This window comes from Peromyscus maniculatus, chromosome 6 (assembly GCF_049852395.1).
Source record: "Peromyscus maniculatus bairdii isolate BWxNUB_F1_BW_parent chromosome 6, HU_Pman_BW_mat_3.1, whole genome shotgun sequence".
Taxonomy (NCBI): Eukaryota; Metazoa; Chordata; class Mammalia; order Rodentia; family Cricetidae; genus Peromyscus; species Peromyscus maniculatus.
In genome coordinates this window covers 41,156,526-41,178,929 of record NC_134857.1, presented here as the reverse complement: position 1 = coordinate 41,178,929, position 22,404 = coordinate 41,156,526, and the positions used below count along the sequence as shown (strand labels likewise).

At 44.8% G+C, this 22,404-nt stretch overlaps 1 protein-coding gene across 1 annotated transcript; it reads left to right on the top strand.

Moving 5' to 3' along the window:
- Positions 1–1,438: 1,438 nt before the first annotated feature.
- Siah2 (siah E3 ubiquitin protein ligase 2) lies at positions 1,439–22,203 on the top strand. Its single transcript, XM_015988154.2, has 2 exons — positions 1,439–2,174; positions 21,570–22,203. The coding sequence occupies exons 1-2, from the start codon at positions 1,755–1,757 to the stop codon at positions 22,125–22,127; spliced, it is 978 nt and encodes a 325-aa protein (XP_015843640.2). The 5' UTR covers positions 1,439–1,754; the 3' UTR covers positions 22,128–22,203.
- Positions 22,204–22,404: the final 201 nt, after the last annotated feature.

Sequence of the window (22,404 nt, the reverse complement as noted above, 5' to 3'; positions counted from 1 at the left end):
CATGTCACGGAGGGCACTATTTTCACCACGTCGGGACGAATCTCTGTTTCTTCTACAAAGAATATCCTGCTAACTTTACCAATTCCAATGTCATCGGTTCACGCATAAAGCTTTTTTGCCCAAGCAGTTATGAGCAGGCTGTGTCCATTATATTAAGATATGGTTCACTCCAGGCTCTCAGGCTTCTGAAGGGTGTGTCTGGAAACAAGCTTTATTGAGACTACGAGAACCCTTGCAGATTCTCTTATTACTAGAGGAGGAAGTCTGGCTTAGATGCCCTGTGCCCCCCCACACACAAGGTTTATTTTTATTTTATGGGCATGTGTGTCTTTGTGCACGTGTATTGGAGCCAGATGGCGTAGGATCACCCAAACTGGGATTACAGGCAGTTGCAGGTGCTGGAAATCAAAGTCTGGTCCCCTAAGAGCAGCAAGTTGCGGTAGCTCTTCAGCCCCCGCAGGCGCTCTTTATTTAAGCTACATCTCTGAAACTTCCCACATGTCGGGGTGCACAGAGAGTACCGAGGAGGAATCCAGCACCAGCCCTGCCAAGCTGAGGATTGGTAACAGGTGCGCTGCGCTCATCCATTCCCTTCCTCCTCAAGCCCCAGTAAGCTTCAAAGCCTAAGGCTTGGATCAGGACTAGGCTTTGAGGACAGAAAGGTCTTCTACTGTCCTCCTGGGCATTAAAACACCCAACCCACGTTTCTAGTATTCTTCGGTGATTTTTAATTCTCCATCCCGTCAGAGATGTCCAAGAGGTCGGGGTTCTTTCTCTACGTCGCAGGCGCTCCATTCCAAGATGCTTTCGCCCGTGGACTTTCCTCCTACCCGGCGGGGCAGGACCACTGAGGCGCCCACTCACTCTCCTAACCCAACCGCCGGGCCCCGCCCGAGACCTTCGCGCCGCTCCCGCCAGACTCGGGGTCCCGCCCCCGCGTGGCAGGCAGGCTACCGGCCCAGCCGCCGGGGTCGCACGCTTCTCCCGCGCACCAATGACTCAACCAGAAGAGAAACGTGGGGGTTCCACGCCCCGCCCCCGGCGCCCTAGCGCCCCGCCCCCGCCCCGCCCCCGCCCCGCCCCCGGCGCCCTAGCGCGCCGTCCACGCCCCCGTCCGGCCATCAGTTGCCCTGTGGCTGGAGACGGGCGTGTGTCGGCGTGGCTCCCCCGGGACGGGTCAAAGGACTACGGCAACGTCCTTCCCCACCCCCAGGGCCGCCGGCTTCCGCCACCGCCCAGAGAGCGTCCCCGCGCAGCGGCGGCGGCGGCCGGCCGACTCAGGCGCCCCAGCAGGAAACGGCTCCGGCGCTGCCAGCTGGGCCGGGCGGAGCTCCGCGGGCCTCCCAGGGTGGCTCTGCCAGTCCCAGCGCGCCGGGTCGGCCGCACACGTGTCTTAGCGTCACGTCCGCGCGCGCCCCCGGGGCTTGCGTCAGCTGCCGCTCCTGAAGCGGGTGGGCCGGGACTCCGCGCACCCAGAGCGCCGCCGCCGGAGGAGGGAACACCGCACGGCCGCGAACCCGGAGAGCGTCGGCCACTCCGGGCGCCACCGCGGAGAGGATCAGCGCGGGTCCTGTCTCCCCGCCCCCCCCCCACCGCCCTCCTCCCGGTGCCGGTCGGGTCCGCGCCCCGTCCCCGGGGGACTGGGCGCCGTGGCGTTGCCCCGGAGCCCGCCACCCGCGGGGCGCGCACCGCCTTGACCCGGGCGGCCCCGCGGCAGGCAGACGCCCGCAGGTCCATGGTGGGCTCGGAGCGCGATGAGCCGCCCGTCCTCCACCGGCCCCAGCGCTAACAAACCTTGCAGCAAGCAGCCGCCGCCGCCTCAGACCCCGCACGCTCCGTCCCCAGCTGCGCCCCCGGCCGCCGCCACCATCTCGGCTGCGGGCCCCGGCTCGTCCGCGGTGCCCGCCGCGGCAGCGGTGATCTCAGGCCCCGGCGCCGGCGGCGGGGCCGGCCCGGTGTCCCCGCAGCACCACGAGTTGACCTCGCTCTTCGAGTGCCCGGTCTGCTTTGACTATGTCCTGCCCCCCATTCTGCAGTGCCAGGCCGGGCACCTGGTGTGTAACCAATGCCGCCAGAAGTTGAGCTGCTGCCCGACGTGCAGGGGCGCCCTAACGCCCAGCATCAGGAACCTGGCTATGGAGAAGGTGGCCTCGGCAGTTCTGTTTCCCTGTAAGGTGAGTCAAACGACCACCCGCCGATCTGCCAAGCGACCTTCCAGAGTTCCCGTGTCCTCTGGCGTGCTCGCAGGCCCTAGGAGGCGAATGGCATCTCTCATATTCTCTCTCTCTCCCCTTCTCCCTCTCTCTCCCCCCCCTTCTTCCCCCTCCTCTTTCTCCTCCGTGTGTGTATGTGTGCGCGCGGGCGCGGGCGCGTGTGCACACCTTGTCTACCGTTTCCGTGCCCACCTGTCCACTTTGGGAACAAGGGTTGATGTTTGTCAGAGCACTGACCCCAAATAAGTTGGCACCTGCTGACGGTTAGGAGCATCCTGGCTCTCCCAACCCAGAGCCGCCTAGTCCCCGGCAGGCGTGGACTCTGTAGGGCTGGGCAGCTCTGCCCAACTCAAACTTGGACAGGGAAGCTGGCGGTGGATGGAGATTGTGGAGGTAGGAAACGGGCGGTTTCCAGTAGTAAGCTTGGCAGGAATGGTCCTGAATTCCTCCTGGATCCTGCGCCTCCGATCTGGGAGCCCTTGGGAGTGCAGCTACCGAGAAGGGGTGAGTGGATACAACCTGCTCCGCGGGTACTGAGAAAATCCTGCAGCCACGCCTTCTCTCAGCTTCTCGGAGCTGGGAAGGACTCGGAAGTTGCGGCTGCTTCAGGAGTTATGGCTGCTGTTTGTTACTAAGTGCGATGAACTCGAGTCCAACAGGACTTAACATGGACACCCAAGACTTTATTAGTTTTCTTCACTGCCAGCACTTTATTTGAATAGTTACCTCTGCTCTTGGAGAAAAAAGCAAACGACAAGCGAAAGTTCAAACTCTTACTGCCTTGTCCCCACCGGTTTGTGTTTAGGGCCTGTTTACACCCTCACAACCAAGTATAGAACCATTAATGTCTGTCTCTGAAAGCTTTTTAAAATGCCCACATGGAGATTTGCTTTTTTTTTTTCTCTAACAACCAGCTTTTCAAATTAATATCCTCATCTATTTCATATCTGAAACTTGATTTGACCACCTATATTTTAAATGACTGATAGGGTTGTGTGGTCATACTGAAACATCCTTTTGCCTACACTAAACCCCTTAGAGAAAATCCCCACAGTCCCATTTATAAACCTCTTTATAATCAAGACCTCTACCAGAGTTCATTTTCTGATCTTACAGGTGGAAGTAATATTAATACTGACGGGTTTTTATATGAAAGTAATTGTGCTACCTGAGGCTGTTTAAATTGTCTTTCATATCTCCTCACTGTTGATTAGTTTTTAGGGCAAGAGCTGTTTTAAATTAAAAATAGTTCATTGGAGATTTTAATTTTAGGCTTGAGAGTCATGTCAGTAAAACTAGTGACTTAATTTGGTCTTCTGCCCAGCTACAAACCCAGCTAAAATAGCATATTCAAATAAGGGTTTGAGGGCTTAGCCAAGGGGTCACCTTGTTAAATGGCTTGCTTTAGCCCACCCCTGTGATGTTGCAATTCACGCATCTCAGGTGCTGCATCTCTGCCATTTGGATAAAGTATTTCCACTAGTCCTCAACCCCCTTTATTGAAAACAGACTTTTTTCCTTCCCATAATGTTTCCCCTCCCTCGACTCCTCCCGGTTCCTCACCACTTCCCCTTCTATCCAGATCTACTCTTTCTCTCATTAACAAGCTTCTAAGGGATGATAATAATAAGAAAAAACTAGCTCATCAGAATTGGTCAAAACAAACAGGGAAAAGAGCCCAAGAGATGGGACAAGAATCAGAGACCCACTAACCTGGAAGCCTTGACTTAATATATACACAGAGGACCCATCGCGGATACCTACAGGCCCAGTGCATGATGCTTCAGTCTCTTGAGTTCTTATAGGCTTTCCTTGTGTTGACTTAGAGGTTGTTTGTGTGTATGGGGGTGTGTGTGTGTGTGTGTGTGTGTGTGTGTGTGTGTGTATCCTCTATCTCCTGTGGGTTACTCAAGATTATTTCTTTCTAGTTCCATCCATTTACCTGCAAATTTCATTCTTTTTAATGGCTAAGTAGTACTCCATTGTGTAAATGTACTACATTTTCTTTATCCATTCTTCTGTTGAGGGACATCTAGGTTGTTTCCAGTTTCTAGCTATTATGAATAGAAGAACAATCAACATGGTTGAGCAAGTGTTTCTGTGGTAGGAGGAAGCATCTTTTGGGTAAATACCAAGAGTGGTATAGCTGGATCTTGGGGTAGATCAAGTCCCATCTTCCCAAGGAACCCCCACACTGATTTCCATAGTGGCTGTACAAGTTTGCACTCCCACCAGCAATGGACAAGTGTTCCCCTTATTCCATATCCTCGACAGCATGAGCTGTCACTTGTGTTTTTTATCTTAGCCATTCTGACAAGTAGAAGATGAACTGTCGTATTAGTTTTGATTTTCATTTCTCTATGACTAAGGATGTTGAACATTTCATTAAGTGTTTCTCGGCCAATTGAGTTTGGTATGTTGAGAGTTCTGTTTAGATCTGTACCTCATTTTTTAATTGGATTATTTGTTTTCTTGATATCTGGTTTCTTGAGTTCTTTATATATTTTGGATATTAGTCATCTAAAGATGTAGAGTTGGGAAAAATCTTTTCCATTCAGGAAAAGTTCTTTTCCTGTGTCAATGTGTTCAAGTCTATTCCCCAATTTCTTTTCTGTCAGGTTCAGTGTATCTGGTTTTATGGTGAGGTATTTGAACCATCTGGAGTTGAGTTTTGTGCAGGATGATAAGTATGGGTTTATTTGCATCTTCTAGGTGCAGACATCCAGTTTGACCAGTACCATTTGTTGAAGATGCTGTCTTTTTTTCTTGTGGGCATTTCTGGCTTCTTTATCAAATGTCCATAGATGTGTGGTTGCTGTCTGGATATTCAGTTCAGTTCTTTTGATAGGCATGTCTGGTTTTGCGCCAGTGCTGTATTAATTAGCTCTGCAGTACAACTTGAAATTGGGAGTGGTTACAACTCAACATTCCTGTACCTCTCTATCTGACACCCCCCAGTCCTCCAAAATATCTATGGCTAATTCTGGTCAGCCAATCGCTGACTCTGCCTGCTAATTCAAGGTTTAACTTTATTGGAAGTTCTGGAGTGTCAGTATGAACAGATATCCCACAACATTTCCCTCTTTTTGTCTAAATAAAAAGGAAAGGTTTTTAACTCTTAACACAGTAAAACTATATACAATAAAAAACAATTATCAGGTATTGTCTAAATAGAAAGGGAAGGTTTTAAATTTAACAAAGTAAAACTATGTACAAATAAGAACAATTATCAGGTAAGAATTACAGTAACAACGTCCAGTCCATTTGCATTTGGCAAATTCAAAGAAAATACTCCATTATCTAGCCTATCTGATGAATTCAAAGTTTTGTGCTGAATTCACTTTCTATCCTAACTTGTATTACCAACCCAAAGCTATCTTTTAGAACTCCAAACATTTTCTTAGATAAACCACTTACGCTTTTATGTTTCTTAGTCTTACATTCTTTACACCTCCTTTGTGAGTTTCTTTTATGAATTTGGTGTCAAGGAAAACTGTAACTACAACTAGTCATCAACCGCATCAGAGATCCCAGAAGGGTATAGTATTACCTGAGTGAACAGGAAGTACAGAGCAAACAACTTCCAAAACTAATACGAAACAGAGACATCTGACTGCCTGGATAAGTCACATAAGGTTCCTCTGCAACATTGAGGCATCCATCTTTGGCCTACAAGTCTAAAATATTTTACAGGCGTTTTTTGTGAAGCAGGAATTTTTAAAGGAATCTTTGTTAATTATTAGAGGTCTTTTTATTGGAGAATTTAGACCATTGATGTTGAGAGATATCAATGAGTAGTGTTTGTTGATTCCTGTTATTTTGTTGGTGGTGGTAGAGTGTGTGTGTGTTACTCCTATTAAGTTGTTTGTCTGGTATTATTTATTTCATGTATTTTTTAACCTCTTTATGTTGGAATTTTCCTTCTAGCACCTTCTTTAGGGCTGGATTTGTAGGTAGAAAATGCTTAAATTTGGTTTTATCATGGAATGTCTTATTTTCTCCATCTATGTTGATTGAAAGTTTTGCTGAGTATAGTAGTCTGGGTGGCATCTGTGGTCTCTTAGAGTCTGTAGAACATGTGTCCAGACTCTTCTGGCTTTAAGAAGTCAGGTGTTATTCTACCAGGTCTGTTTTTATAATTAGTTGGTGTTTTTCCTTGAAGCTTTTAATATTCTTTATTCTGTAGGTTTAATATTTTTATTATTATGTGCCAAGGGACTTTCTTTTCTGGTCCGGTGTATTTCATGTTTTGTGTTCTTCTTATACTTTAGGTTAGGGAAATTTTCTTCTATGATTTTGTTGAAAATATTTTCTGTGACTTTGACCTGGGTTTCTTCTCCTTCCTCTATTCCTATTCTTAGATTTGGTGTTTTCATAGTTTTCCCAGATTTCTTGGATGTTTTGTGTTAGGACTTTTTTAGATTTAACATTTTCTTTGATCAGTGTATCCATTTCTTCTTTCTTATCCTTAATGCCTGGGATTTTCTCTTCCATCTCTCATATTCTGTTAATGAGGTTTGCCTCTGTTAAAGTTCTTAAACTTTTCATTTCCCAATGTCCCTTAGTTTGGGTTTTCTCTATTGATTCTATTTCCACTTTGGGTCTTGAACTGTTTTATTCATTCCTTTTCACTGTTCTGTTTTTCTGGATTTCTTTAAGAGACTTATCCATTTCCTCTTTACGGACCTCTATCATATTCATAAAGGCTATTTCAAGGTCTTTTCCTTGTGCTTCAGCTTTGTTGCAATACTTAGGACCTGCTGTAGTAGGGTTGCTGGACTCCAGTGGAGACATGCTGTCATGGCTGTTACTGTGTTTTTACGCTGGTATCTAGTCACCTGAGTTTGGGATGATTGTAATTCTAAGTGCTGATACCTGGGTTTGTCTTTGTTGAGTGGATGTTTTGTTGCTTGCTTTCTGTTTGCCTCTCTGATTTTTAAGAGGCTAGAGTGGCTGTGCATTACCTGGTAGGGAATTCTTCTAGGGTCTGGATAGGTGTAGGCACTGGGGGTTCCAGGTAAAATGTGTTCATAGGTATTGGGAACTGACACTTAGGAATCGGGATGGTCTGGGGTGATTGGGAGTCCTCGGGAGGGAAGAAAGGAGGATGTTCTACCAGCATCTGCTTAGTCCTCAAGAATGGGGCATTGAGTGAGGAGAGGCCATAGCAGAAGGTCTGCTGCAGACCTGAGCTTGAGACTGGGGGATTGGACTTGGAGGGAATGGAGGGAGAGAGGTGAAGATTTGCAGTTAGCCTGGCTGCTTCCCCTGCCAGAGTGGCCTCTAGGTTCCCAGGACATGCCTGCCCATGTCGGAAGCTGGAATAAAGCAATACGTGGGAAATAGGGGAATTTGGAGGAGAAAATTTGTGTGATCCACATGAGATGAGTGCAGGATGGGGGAGTACAGCAGGTGGACAGATGCAGAGCTAGGGATAAGAAGGAGGGATTGGATTCAGAGAAGAGGGGGAATAGGTGAAGATCTGCAGCTAGCCTACTTGCTTCCCTAGTCAGAGTGGCCTACCATGGCTTTCTTGAGTGATGACGAAGGCTGCTTCCTTGTGACCAGGGAAAAGAAGATGATGGTTGACGGAGTGGGTAATTGACATTTGAGAAAATTGAGGCGGTAGGAGATACCCCTCCAGATTCTAGCAGAGCTGTTCTCCCTTTGCTTTCCTCCACACCTTCAGTGGCTACAGAAGAAATGGCTTCTTGATAGTATTTAGTAGTGTTAGTGGAGTATGGCATTTTACTCTGGTTCCTAAGAACATGTATTCTTTCCTAACATCTAAACAGGCTCGTGAAGTCTTTCTTGAACCTTAGGAACACTAGTACATATGTGAGTGCTTTTCTCATTCTATTCTACAAGAATGCAGTTGGACTCAGCCATCACATAGACCAGGAACCAAGCTTATAATAGGTGTTAGAGTTACTTTTGTATGTGCCTATGTATGAGGTTTATAAAACTGGAGTGTGCATCCCATACATTTGGTTAAGCAGTAGTCCAAACTATTGAGCGGGGCAGCACAGCCACTTGGTATGGATAAGCCAAATTTGGGTGTGTACTTACTGCAGCAACCAAAACTATTCATTGGAGATGAGAAACATTAAGTAAGGAATAAGGGCTATGTCAGACAAGGGGGGAGGAGGTCTGTGTCCCTAGCTTTTATTTTATTTTAGTTTGAGGCTCATGAAATTCCTGGGGACTACCTCATCCCTGCCCCCCTGCTCTTTCTATAAGCTAGTTCATGCAAGAATACAGTGTTAACTATTCCATGCCCAGAGTCTCAAGAGTTGTCTGCCTCTCTCCATTTACCTAGAGTGGGCAGTCGGGCAGAGGAAGCCTTGGACTGTTGGGTTAAAAAGAATGGATGTGTAGCCAAATAACTGACTTATGTAAAGTGTGAATCCATATAATTAAATATCCAAGTGTTACCACACCTTTGATGTAGACGACGTGAATTAACTCAAATCTCCCTTTTATGGATCTTCATCAAAATATTGCTTACTTAGGGTAAGTCCACTCTTTTTTCAGTCCACTCTTTATCTATAGCTGAGAATTTTTGACAGTCTGTTCTATGTCAGTGGAAAGTGGGTATACGGAACAATGTGAAGTTGACATGTCAACAGCACAGTAAATTTCACCACTTAGTAGTGTATTTTAATGTAGTTTATTTGTTTGTTGGATATGTGTGTGGGCACACTGTAGAAGTCATAGGACAGCTTGTGGGAGTCCGTTCTCTCCTTCCATCACCTGGGTCAGTCTTGGTGGCAGGGGATCGAACTCGGGGCATTGGCTTTGTGGCAGGTGCCTTTATTGCCCTCTCCCTGGCCCTCAGTAGTGTTTTTGTATCTTCCAGGAATTTCTCTCTACAACTGTAGGAAATACTAAACCTCTCTAGTCTACTTATATTGTGATATTACATATTTTCCACTTTTACATGTCTTCTTTGGAAGTTCCTGTAATATGACTGCATATCATCACTGAATTTGAAAGCCTCAGCTAGATAAGTCTTTTCTGTGGTTAGATTGTGACAATGTTGCTTTTTAAAAAAATAATGTCAGATAACCTAGTTGACTCTTGAAAGGAGTGGCCATGTGTAGTCCATATCCCAGGGACTAGGAGTACAAGGAAGAAAGGTTACGAACACATGTAGCCTCGGGTTGGGGAAGCCTCGAGAGCAGTGGTCCTCAACCTTCCTGATGCTGGGACCCTTCAGTACAGTTCCTCGTGCTGTGGTGACCCCAACCATTAAATTATTTTCACTGCTCCTTCATAACTGTAATTTTGTTACTGTTATGAATTGGAATGTAAATATCTGTGTTCTCCCATGTTCTCAGTGACCCCAAAGGGGTAGCAACCCACAGGTTGAGAACTACTGCTCTAGACAGAGAGGCTGAGGAGCTCAGGCCCCTCCAAAGAGGGCATCCTAAACTGAGCTGGACCTCTTGAGCCCAGTTGGAGCAGCACAGGGTTCTACATCACAAAACGAACCAGATGGCAAGCTTCCCTCTTCCCTAAGAGCTGGGAGTGTGGACACAGCCTGCCAGGCATTCATAGGAGAAGGAAAAGGAAAGCTAGAAACTGGACTTTGATGTCCAATCTCAACCCCTGCCCCCTCTCGCTTTCTCTCACCTTTGGCCAAACTCAGACATAAAGCCAGCACTGACAGGCCAGACTACCCGTATCTACAGGCCAAATTCCTGCTGCTCAGGAACAGCCTTTGACTGGTTCTGTTTTAGGCCATGTTCACTAAGCCTAGGCTCGCTCTTAATTTTCTGCGTGCCTGGCTTGGAACTCTGACTGGCCCTAGCACGATTTTGTGACTTCCTTTTCATCTTTATTTTCTAAGGGGTATTCATTCTGGCCATCCATAGACTGTAACTGTAACTGTTGTCCTAGTAATTTGATAACTGACTCTGTACAAGGCAATTTATTTTTTGCACTTGTGGGTCTTTAGAAGCAGGGCTGGGACTAAGTGATTACACCAGAGATTTGTCCCTACCCTGAAATTCTAGATTCTGGTTAAAAGCAGTAGAGAGAAGGCGGAAGGGGTTCTCAGAAGTCCTGGCTGTGATCTAGCCTTGACCCTCCCTGGGCTCATCTGTTATCATGAGTAAAGGGACTTCCTACATGGTGGCTCCCTTGAGATCAGATTAAAAGGCCATCAAGGGCCGTTCCTCACCATCGAAAATGGAGGCCAGGTGGTTTTGTGCTGGGATGGGGAAGCCCATTAGCAAAAATATTTTCATAGATTTCTTTGCAATCTCAAAAATTCTCCTGTGACAGTTGTTTTCTTTGGAAGCCGTCTCTGCACTTTTTATGACTGCCTGAAATTGACCAGGTTGGCCCAGAGACTTAGAATAGTACATGAAGAATCAGAACTCAACTCCATTACTCCAAGGTTCAGGACTTAAAGAACAAGATTGACAACACAGCTTTTGAATATCAAATAAAACTGAAGGGTGATAATATCACATAGCAATGCTAAAGTTTAATGTTGAGTCTAATGTAATTGAGCCAAGACTGTCCCCTGGCCACCACGATTCGGAGCTGGAGTAAATTAAAGTTGATCCTTCCTACAGCCAAACTAGAGGCCATCCAAAAAGTATGGCACATCTGGCCCATAAAGTGCCAGCCAGAGATTCGATTGTAGTCTCTCATTGTTCCTTACAGCTCTTTCTTGTAAGCCCCTTACAAATTATTGTATTGGTGTGACTGCATGAAGGCCAGGCTAAGTAGCACTTCTTATTCAAACATACAAGGCCTCCACTTAATAGAGGCACAAGATGGGTATACATTTTGCTCACCTGAGTTCCAGCACTCAGCACCACCAAGTACTGCTGGGAAATAGATTATACAGTGGGGTATTAGAACGAGGATCCATTCTGCACATCCAGAAAAGGAAACTAAGAACATTTTTTTTCTGGTTAAATGTGTCTTCATACGTCATGTACTTCTAAGGTTTAGTTGGAGCGCCTGAAAATTATCTAGTGGTACTTACTCTATTAACTTTGCATCAGTAACCCATCCTTTTCTGTTAGTTCCTTGGTAACTAGCCAACTCTCCTTCTTCACTCCCAGTTTGGTAAAGATTTCATGTAATGACTTTTTAAGACTATGGCTTCTGTGGGATAAAAAGTTACCACAGAGATAGAATGGACAGTATTCCTGTGGTAAAGATGTGGGTTTGTGCACTGTTTCACAACTTTGAGGGAACAAGTGGGGTCTTTGGTCCCCCCTACTACTAGTTTCCCTGCTCGGGCAGTTTTAAGAGCAGGCCCTAGTCAAACCTGGGTTCCATCTTCACTCCGTTCCCACTGTGGCTGGCGGCTATCTCCCCTAAGCCAGAGGCTCATTGTCCACTAGGGTCGTGTTGGGGTTGGTGGTGGTGATTCATGCAGAGTACCTAGCACTGCCCTCACACAGATGAGGCACAGTTAGAAACTAGAGGAAGCGAATGATGAGTGCGGTGTCACTTCAGGCAGGCATAAACTTGAAAAAGAAGGGTTCTTTCTGCCCCCCCTCCCCCCCCCCCCCCCCGCGTCTGTCACTGGACTTCTCTGCCCAACTCCTGATGGTGTAAGCCCATCTTAGGGTTTTCTAGAGCCCGGTGACATGGCCCTGACATTGGTTCATTGGTGTTTCAGGATTAGACTTTTTTCATTCTTCCCATTTCTGTAATCTAATTTGCTTTCTCTCCTTCCCTCCTTCCTCCCTCCCTTTCTTAATTGAGGCCTTGTTAAGTAGCTCAAGCTGGTCTCATACCCATGATCTTCTTGCCTCAGTCTCCTGAGGTGGTAAGCATGTGCCCCTGTTCACAGGATCTGTAACCTTTTAAATCCTGGTTTCGTTAGGCATCACCTTTATGTATATATATTTTATTTTATATATCTTACTTTACACATTTTAAGTTATAACTTCTATTTACATTTTTATTCAGAGAGAAACATGGTGATCATTCTTTTCAAATGTACAACTGAACAGAAAGTGATATTAAATCAAAATTCCCTATAATTTCCTGCTAAAAATAACCATGATACCATTCTGTAGATTTCCTTGAAAATATACCCGTAACATAATAGTTTCTTCACTTAAACCTTGCCCACCAAGAAAAGCAAGAAAAATGAGAAGTGATGTTTTTCCATGCTGTTTTCTGGCTTTGCACACTGTGGAGGCTTCTCTACACTGATAAACATGCTTTGAGGTCATGGTCAATGCTGCCCCGTGCTGCAGTTCTCAGACAGCACCAGAACTATTCAGTCAGGGTCCTGTGAGTAGTCACTTTTAATTTTGTTTTCCTGTGTGATTATTTTAAATTACTACTAACCTGAATCCTTGGGCATAAGTTGACCATTTTCTAAGGATACTGTTTCTAGGGTTTCTGTAGTACATAAGAAGGGGACAGATCCGCCGGGCGGTGGTGGCGCACGCCTTTAATCCCGGCACTCAGAAGGCAGAGGCAGGCGGATCTCTTTGAGTTCAAGGCCAGCCTGGTCTACAGAACGAGTTCCAGGACAGGACTGACATCCTCATACATACAGCCCCAGGTCCCCTCCTTTCAGTGACCCACCTATCTGCCTCACCTTCTACTGTCCCCTTCGCCACCCTTGAGTCTAATAGTAGAGACAGATAGGCCAGCCGAGCAGCAATGCGCTGAAACAGAGGAGCAGACAGGAGTCACTGTGGGTGTGGGCTGCACTTTGCTCCTGAGGAAGGGGTGAAAGGTCATCATGTGGACCTCAGTGAAGCCAGCTGGAGAATACTGCTCCCTTCCTTTGAGGAGCCCAACAGGTTGTCACTGTTATCCTCCCAGCCTCTTTGTGAAGGAGATGGGATACAATTAGCATGCCCCATAAGAAATGAACCTTTCTCTTCCAACCACCTGGCTTTTCCGCCGTCTACTTGGCTGAGAAGCCATCATCCCCTTCCTACAGCAGCCTCAGAGCACTGGCTTTGGGAGGAATGGCTGTGATGAGAGAGGTCCTCTTACCAAAGTTGCCAGATGGAGTTCAGAATGCTTCAATTAAGCAACAGATAATTTTGGAAGGAGGTATAAGTATATAAAACAACAACAAAAACCTGCTGGGGGGCGGGGTTGGAGAGACAGCCCGGTGGTTAAGAGCTCTGGCTGCTCTTCCAGAGGATCTGGGTTCAATTCCTAGCACCCACATGACAGCTCACAACTGTCTGTTAGCTCCCATTCCAGGGCATCCTCACACACACATACTTGCATATAAAATTAAAAAAAAAAAAAAGAACCCACCTGGAAGATATACTGCGCACCTTGTATTTGAGTTGTTAATCTAACCACCCTACCAATTCCTCTGGTGAATCTGATTGTTTTAGGTGATAAAAGGCTTGGTAGGGAGAAGCACTGTTTAAGGCTCGTCAGTGTAGTCAGTACGGTTGTGCAGGTGGGAACCTGGCATGGAAGAGTGAGAGAATATTGGGTGGGCTAGGTGCAAGTGACCAAAAGCCTTTACCTCTGGTAGTTTGTTCAAGTGCTGCTGTTTGCACTAAAAGGACCTCACAAAACTGGTTCCCAGTCACAGTGTATACTTGCTAACTCTGGCTGTGGATAGATGAGAAACACGTGGTCAAAAAATCAACCTTTGCTCAAAGTGTCTAAGATGAAAAATAAACTATTGCTGGTCCACAGAGTCTTTGAAGGCCCTTTCTCCATCAAAGAACGTTCACAGATCTCAGAGATAGCAATTACCCCCAAAATCTTGCACCAACACACCGTTTAGTAAAGAAACTATCTACAGTATGTGATCTATTTTGTCTTAGGGATAAAGGATGGATTTGTGAACCCAAGATTTTAATTAGAATGGCCTTTCTCTAAACAAAGTGTGCCCAGTAACTAGTCTCTCCAGTGTTTGAAGACTGCTTGACAGTTGGGCCTCAGGAAGAGTGTCTTCTCATTTATCAGCTGTAAAACTGTCACCGCCCTACTGGTTGATAACTTATGTCTTCAAGCTGCCTCTGGAGTGGAAGTGAGGAATTTAGCATTGGAGTTACAGGAAAGGCTGCCAGGCTGTGTAGAGGAAGAGCTAAGCTAATACAAGCTAGGCGGCTTCGCTTTGTCTAGTTTAACCCTGCTGTTGAAGGGTTAACCTGAAGAGTACACATTCTTTTCTTGTTAAGCTCTAACAGGCTCAAGGGCAAACAGGCTGGAGCACTGGCTTTCTAAACACAGATCCTCCACCAGTGGTTGTAAATGTATTTCAAGAGAAGCATACATTTCAGAAGAGTTAGAAAGACCACACTCTAGTTGTTTATATAAATAAAATATGTGAAACATCTTTACCAAAAATGATAGGAGAAACCTATAATTTTAAAAATACGAACATCTTTCCTACATGATTTGAAATTACTGAATCCTCTTTTAACACTAAAATGTACAGTAAGATGTCCAGTTGAAGTAAAATCAACATGGTGGGAGACTGTCCATCATCTGCAGATAAACCTAATATTTATTCATTTGTCAGTAAGTACAGGTAGACAGGGAGCAGTAAATCAGAACATAAAATTATTAGGAGGCCTATAAAAAATTGGGAAATAATCTATGATCGCTTGATGATACTTGGGGATCAGATAAACATTTTAATCACAAAGCTAGTCTGAATTGCTAGAAGGCTGTTTTTTGTTTTGTCTTGTTTTTTTGTTTGTTTGTTTGTTTTTGCCTGCATCTATGTCTGTGTGGGGTGTGAGATCCCCTGAAACTGGAGTTACAGTTGTAAGCTACCATATGGGTGGGTCCTCTGGAAGAGCAGCCAGTACTCTTAACCACTGAGTCATCTCTTCAGCCCCTAAAAGTCTGTTTTTAAATAATGGTTATTTTGAGGCTGGACATGTATTTCAAGAGTATATCATTTGCCTCATATGCACATGACCCTAGGTCCTGTCCCCAGTACTAGTTAATGGTTAATTATGATAAATCTAAGTGTTGCCATACTGAGTTTACCATACTATAGTAGGTTCACCTGAAATCCCCGTTTGAACAAGTGTGAAGAATGTTGAGAAGATAGCTAGCAGCTAGTTAGTTCCCTGGTTATCTGCTAGTCATGAAGATAAATTATGCCTCCCTCCTCTTAAACTCCCACACTGCATTCCATTTCTAGAACCCATGTAAGAAAATGGTGGATTGGGCTAATTCCATCCTCACAGTTTAGATGGAGTCTTAGAATGGAATGGACCTGTCTACCGGGTGGATAAGGTCACTGAAGTGGCCAGAAGTAGCAGAGCACGCCTCAGAGCAGTCTAGTGACTGCTAACCTGGCAGGATCAGTAGGTGATGGTGAACACTGTCTTCTGTGAGGACCAAAAGAAGCGTTGCTTTTTGTAACAGTTTGTCTCTTCATTGTAAAACTGTGTTGAATCACTAAAAATGAGTCCCACAGAACCTTGAGAAAAAGGAAAGTGAGTAACTTTGGTTCATTTCCATGTAGATGTTTTATGCTAGAAGGGTATTGACTCCAGGAAAACACTAGGAGAAGGCTCAATTCATTCAACCAACATCCTTAAGAAACCTTCATCCTTACTATGTAAACATGCTAACATCTCTCCTGGATTCCTTCATACATTTTTACTTTTGAGATAATTTAAAGCCTAGACAACAGTTGCATTATTAGTGTAAACAGCAAAAACAGTGGTCTTTATCCATATTCTCTAGTTCCTTCTTCCCCGTGTGTGTGTGTGTGTGTGTGTGTGTGTGTGTGTGTGTTTTCATTTTGCTCTTTCAACTCAGACCTGTATTGAATGTAAGCTGCAGGCACTCTGCCTGACCCCTGTGTTTCTCTTCAAAACCAGGACATCATCTGTGTATCAGGAAATAAGACTCAGTACAGACACTGTGCTCTCTAATCTGCATGTGACTGCAGAGCTCACTGGTTGTCCTAGAAATGCCCTTTGCAAGGTTGAAGGTTGGTTCCCAGGCAAGAGCCACGAATTGTATTTAGCCATCAGTGTGCAGTTTATGATCATTAGAGCTTATTTAGATTGGAGCAAAGTGCTGTTTGCTTGTGCTTACTTGGGGAAAGGTCATTTCTTAGATTTGATTCACATCCAGCAGCAGAATATCAGTTGTGTTTTATTTTTTATTTTTTTGAGACATTCTCATTTGAGACACTGGCAGATATCCTGCTAATGAGTCTGAGCTGTTTCCTTGGAGTTAAGCAGATGGAGGCAGGGCATTTACCTCACAGTGCCCCAGAGGAACCAGCTTCTGCCACAGAGCTCCTGGCACCTCCGTTGTAGTGGAAGACTGATTTTCCGTGTTCAGTGCATCATTCTGGAATTACACAGAATCAAGTGCAATGAAACAGATTAAATGACTCCGTCCAAACCTTCTACAGAACACACAACCTTCATTAGCAATCTGGATGAGAGAGCGTATTTAGCTTAGAACCTCCTTTTATAAACAAATGGTGTTACTGTTTACTAGGTAAATAAATGATGTCGTGTTCTGTATGCCCTGGTGTCTCATTATACCAACTTGTGTATGAATAGGTTTTGTATTTGTATATGAAAGGGTTTCTGTGCCAAAAAGGGAAACCCTGCCTAAATTCCACCTTAAATACAGTCTTTAAACCTCTTGCTAAGGAGAGAATGGGAACTATTTACCGCTTTCTACAAAGACTTAAACACAAAGCAGCAGGTTACACGCAGCCTTTCCATGGCAGGACGTGTTTGCACAAGACCTTCCCATGGCAGCCCCTGACAGGCTGCTACACAGCCAGGTCCTAGGTATGATGGCCACACTTTGTTTCTCCTTCTGCTCCTCCCCAAGTCTTTAACTTTGAGTTGGAGTTGGTCCTCCCCCACCTCCGTTATTTTTCTGTGCACCTTGCTTTCTTCCTTCTTCAGAGAGGGTTACTTAAAAATAACCCCGCCCTTTGGGGAAACGAGCACATCTTTCCCAAAGGAGAACCCTCATTTATAGCTATGGGTGTATCCCAGGACACACAGGCCTCTCTGCGAAGGAGCCCAGGGACTCCGCTCAGAAGCGCTTGCATACAGGAAAAAACCAGACCTGTAAATGGAAAGCCCTCTCACCTCAAATGTCAGGGAGAGAATCATTTGCTTCAAATGGCCCTAGATTATTGAGCCACAATGTTGTCGAGGGGGTAGCATATATAGCATGGATGAGCAGGCACCACACACACACAAAGTTTTTCCCTTGGAGATCGTCTTTAATTCAGTTACCATAAAAATGGCCTCATGAAATGAGAGGTAGATTGGTCTTGAAGTTCAGCTGGTTTAGAAGAAACAGAGTAAAACTCCAAAGGCTTTCAAACATGTCTAAGTAAAACCTGTAGCAGGATCTTTTCAGAGGTCCCTTGCCCACAAGGTACAATGAAATGCCTCTTCTTTCTGTGTGACTGGGGAGTTACCCTGAAGAAGAGCTGGATGTGTGACAACCAAGTAATAGAGCAGGGCACATTCCCAAGCTCCATTGGTGATAGGACACTTGCTGCAGATGTTGGCTGTGGGGCTGCAGTAGCCTGAGACTGTGGGAAGAAGCTGGGAACATGCTGTCTGTCCTAGATGCTATCCTTTGGCCAGACTTTGCCTTGTTCCTGGGCTTCATCCTGGGCAGCTGAGGGCAGCAGCCCATCCTAAGACATCTTTGGATCCAAAAACTGAGCCAGGCTTTGAGAAGTTCTTGCTATTTTTGTTGTGTTTATGTGTGTTTTTCAAACTCTGACTGAAATCCTTTACCCACTGTCCACAGGAGGCTCTGTGTCCTGCCCACACCCCAGATTTAAAACAGTTCATGGGGACAACTTCTTACTATTTAAAAAGCTGAGAACAGAGTGTAAATAGAAAAGGATAAATCTTTCTCCTGCTGACCAAGAAGTTCCTTTATGTGAACTTTTAAAATTAGTCTCTGACTCAGAAATAAGAACAAGCGATTCCTGTCAGCAGAGCAGAAAACATAGAAATCCTTCTGCCAAGGTGGTAGAAGCATGCGCTGATTTTTTGTTTGTTTTGTTTTTGTTTTTTGAAATAGAGTTCTTTGTAATTCGGGAGAGCCCAAATGTACAATCCTCTTGTCTCAACCACCAGAGCAATAGCATACAGACACACCCCCTCATACACCCCCATGCATTGTATTTTTCAAATGTCTTTTTTTTTTTTTTTTTTAGTTTCCTGTGGGGAGAGGCTGTTGTCTTGGCTTCTGTATTCTCTCAGAGACTTCAGCTTGGTGTCCTGTGTGGAGAAAGTGTAGATGGAAGTTTTCTAGTATCTCGCCCAGCCTGCAGTAGCTTATAAAATCACTCAGAGGCTTAATATTAATTACAAACTGTTTGGTCTATGGTTCAGGCTTCTTGCTAGCTAACTAGCTAGCTCTTACAACTTAACTCAACCCATTCCTATTAATCTGTGTTTTGCCACGTGGCTTCGTGGCATTACCTGTTCTCTCACATCTTGCTTCTCCTGGAGGTAGCTTGGAGTGTCTCCCCGACTCTGCCTTTCTTCTCTCTGTCTCTCTTGGATTTCCCACCTGGCTCCATCTTGCCCTGCCATAGGCCAATGCAGCTTTATTTATTAACCAATGGGAGCAACACATTCACAGCATACAGAAAGACATCCCACAGCAGAGAAGGCACTCGGGCCCTCCTAGCTGCTAGAAAGACATTCGTTAAGGATTGGAACTTGACTTGTGTTAAGTTTATAAGGGAGTTATTTCATAAGTCAGGGTAGGGAGAAGCAAAATCAGCTGTGAGTTTATGGGTTGGTTTGTTTTTTTATCTTAGTATTTTAGAAGGATGGCCTGTCATTTCTTTGGTACCTGCTTGCTTCTGTGGAAGGCTGAGACTAATGCAGTAAGCCAGACAGTTTTTCTGCCACCTGTGCTCCAAAGATAGGTGGTAACTCCTCATTTTCTTGCCGTTTCTTAATTCTTTCTGTGACCACAGCACAAAGTACTGGGTAGGTATCTGTTTGTGGATTGAGCTTCCCTCTGGTCACTAGAACTACCACTGTCATTCTTGCAAAGGTTGGGAGCAGAAATCTACTTCAGTTCCTTTTAGTGTGGCCTCCTGTCATGATAGACATGACATATCTACTGGCAATGTCCTGAGAATGGGAAGGGAAAGAAAGATTATGTTCCTATCCTAGTAAGGCAGTGAAGGGCAGACTGTTAGAAGTTCATCCAGCTCCCCCTTTCCCAGCCTGCAATAAGGACCTGACCAACCTCATCAGGAAGAGATGGGTGAGATGGGTGTTTGAACATGAGGATGAAGTGTTTAACTAATTATTCTTTATCAATAAAAAATTGAGAGTCAGATATTAGGATAAGAACCTGAATCAGTCACCTCCTACCTCTTCAGTTCCTTCCTCCAAAAAGGCTGAGATCCTCTTTCAGGCCCACCTTACTACTCCCTGTCTCCCCTCTGTTCACAGTCCTCCAAATGTCTATGGTTCATTTTGGTCAGCTAGTGGCTAGCTCTGCCCTCTGACTCAAAGCAAGCTTTATTTTCAGAATGAAAATATAACACATTTCCCCCTTTTTGTCTAAATAAAAAGGGAAGGTTTTAACTAACAACATACTATATACAATATATACAGAATTACATTAACAATGTCCAGACCATTTGCATTTGGCAGATTCAGAGAAAATACTCCATTATCTATCCTATCTTGGTGAGTCCAAAGTGTTGTGCCTAATTCACTTTCTATTTTAACTTGCACTACCAACCCAAAACTATCTTTTTATGTCTCTCAATCTTATACACATTATACCTCTTTTGTGAGTTTCTTTCTGAATTTGGTAACAAGAAAAACCTATAACTATATCTGTCTAGTCTTTAACTCCATCAGAGACCTTAAAGGATATAATATTATCTGAGTAAACAGGAAGTGCAGAGCAAACAATTTCTAAAACTAAGAAATGACAGAAATAGCTGGCTGCCTGGACAGTCACCCCAGGTTCCTCTGTAACGTTGGGGCATCTGTCTTCAGCCTATAGGCTTAGAATATCTGACAGACTCTTTTGAGAAGCAGGGAATTTTGAAGGACTGTCCTACCTTGTCTTGGCAAAGTTTTGCAGTCAATTTTTTTTTCTCCGTTTGTCCAATTTGGACAGTAACTGTCAGCAATTGAGGCAAGGGCAGTTTCTTTGCCCACATGGCTAGCTTTTGCCATAAAGAAAACAAACTCCATACGGGGTTCTTTTGATGCCCATCATCTATCTTCATTGAAGTAAATTGGTGATGCTAGGAGCAGACATGTCTCACTGTCATGAAAAGCCTTAGGTTATTAAACATATTAAATGCCATGTTCTGTAGGTCTTTGAAGTGTTTGAAGACCATCTATCTAACTATATCACCTTGAAAACATACCTAACATGACTATAAGTTTGATTATTACAGATGACTATTAATCTGTATTTCTTAATTATATATTGCATTTTTAAATGAGCTGCATAAGCACAATACCCTAAATAAGAATAGAAACATATAGTATAACAGAAATAACTTTAAATTTGTATCAATAAACTAAAATCCATACCAATGTAAAATGTTTTGAGATTAATAGCTATTTTTTTTTTGGATTAAAGTAAATTCAATAATCTACCCTTTTCCCTCTCTTATTCCTATATCATACCTCCCCCCCCTTTTCAGGAAAACTCAGTAGGCTTTAAGAAGAGATATGATCCATTTCACCCTAACCTCTGCTAAGATAATAGCCAAGATGCCAGTTTTGAATGCGATTCCTTTAAAAACAAAATGAAGACTTGTAGGCATAGCACTTGTAGTGCAGCAAGTACAAAGGAGACAGCAAGATGTGACAGGATCCCAGCCTCCTCCTCCTGCACCTGGGCTTGGCCACACTGGCAGTCAAGAACAGGGGACCACAAGGGAGCCTTTTCCCACTGACTAGATGACCTGTCATCGCTCAAAGTCGGGAAGGAGTAGAATGAGACTAGACTATCTTCAGAGTCGTCTATTTGCAGGAAAAGCCTAGAGATGATCCATGAGTCCTTGCCCACCCCACTCTCAATTCTTAAAAAGAGTCAGGGGCTACAGGAAATGAGAAAAGGGCCAAGTTATCTCAATAGTTTTGCTTCTTTGATGTACTTACAGGAAATTTAATTCTCATCTTTCACTGTTGTTGGGATGGGAGTGTCTAGAAAGCAGTGCCCTGACTTCATGCATGATGCTATTGACAGTGAGTAGAAACTGGGACTTGTCTTAAACACTTGACTCTCCTTGAACAAAAGTAGTTGAGCTAAAGATAGAATTTGAGCCCAGGAAACTTGTGTGGGTAGGTATGCAAAGATATTGGCACCAAGGAGGTTTTGAGAAGGAGCCATGATGCAGTATGTTTCTTTCTGTCTCTGCAGTATGCTACCACAGGCTGTTCCCTGACTCTCCACCATACAGAGAAACCAGAGCATGAAGACATCTGTGAATACCGTCCCTATTCCTGCCCCTGTCCTGGTGCCTCCTGCAAGTGGCAGGGGTCCCTGGAAGCTGTGATGTCCCATCTCATGCATGCCCACAAGAGTATCACCACCCTTCAGGGAGAGGACATAGTCTTTCTAGCTACAGACATTAACCTGCCAGGGGCTGTGGACTGGGTGATGATGCAGTCTTGCTTTGGTCACCACTTCATGCTGGTACTTGAGAAACAAGAGAAGTACGAAGGTCACCAGCAGTTCTTTGCCATCGTCCTGCTCATCGGCACCCGCAAGCAAGCTGAGAACTTTGCATACAGACTGGAGTTGAATGGGAACCGGCGGAGACTGACCTGGGAAGCCACACCCCGGTCCATTCACGATGGTGTGGCCGCAGCCATCATGAACAGCGACTGCCTCGTTTTTGACACAGCCATAGCACATCTCTTTGCAGATAATGGGAACCTTGGGATCAATGTAACAATTTCTACATGCTGTCAGTGAGGTTCCAGGAGGCTTTCATAAACCTGAGAAGTTACTTGGGCATAGCGCTCTGTTTAATAAAGTTTTTTTTAATAGATGTTTTATTCAGTATGTCTTCCCAAGTCAAGACCCACAACTGTCCTATGTTTTGTCTATCCGGCAGCTTCCTGTCTGGCACTGATGAAACAAAGTTCACTGGACTGTGATAATGGGGTTGGCCTGTTAGCGATTTGGAGGCTGTTCTTTGATCTCCAATCCACTCTGTTCTATTTACTTCCTGAACAGCTCTTGACAGATT

Excerpts from the sequence above, each read along its gene's own strand:
- Siah2 (XM_015988154.2), top strand. The coding sequence starts at position 1,755 with ATGAGCCGCCCGTCCTCCACCGGCCCCAGCGCTAACAAACCTTGCAGC. Across the intron at positions 2,175-21,569 it reads CAGTTCTGTTTCCCTGTAAG|TATGCTACCACAGGCTGTTC; the intron begins GTGAGTCAAACG and ends CTGTCTCTGCAG.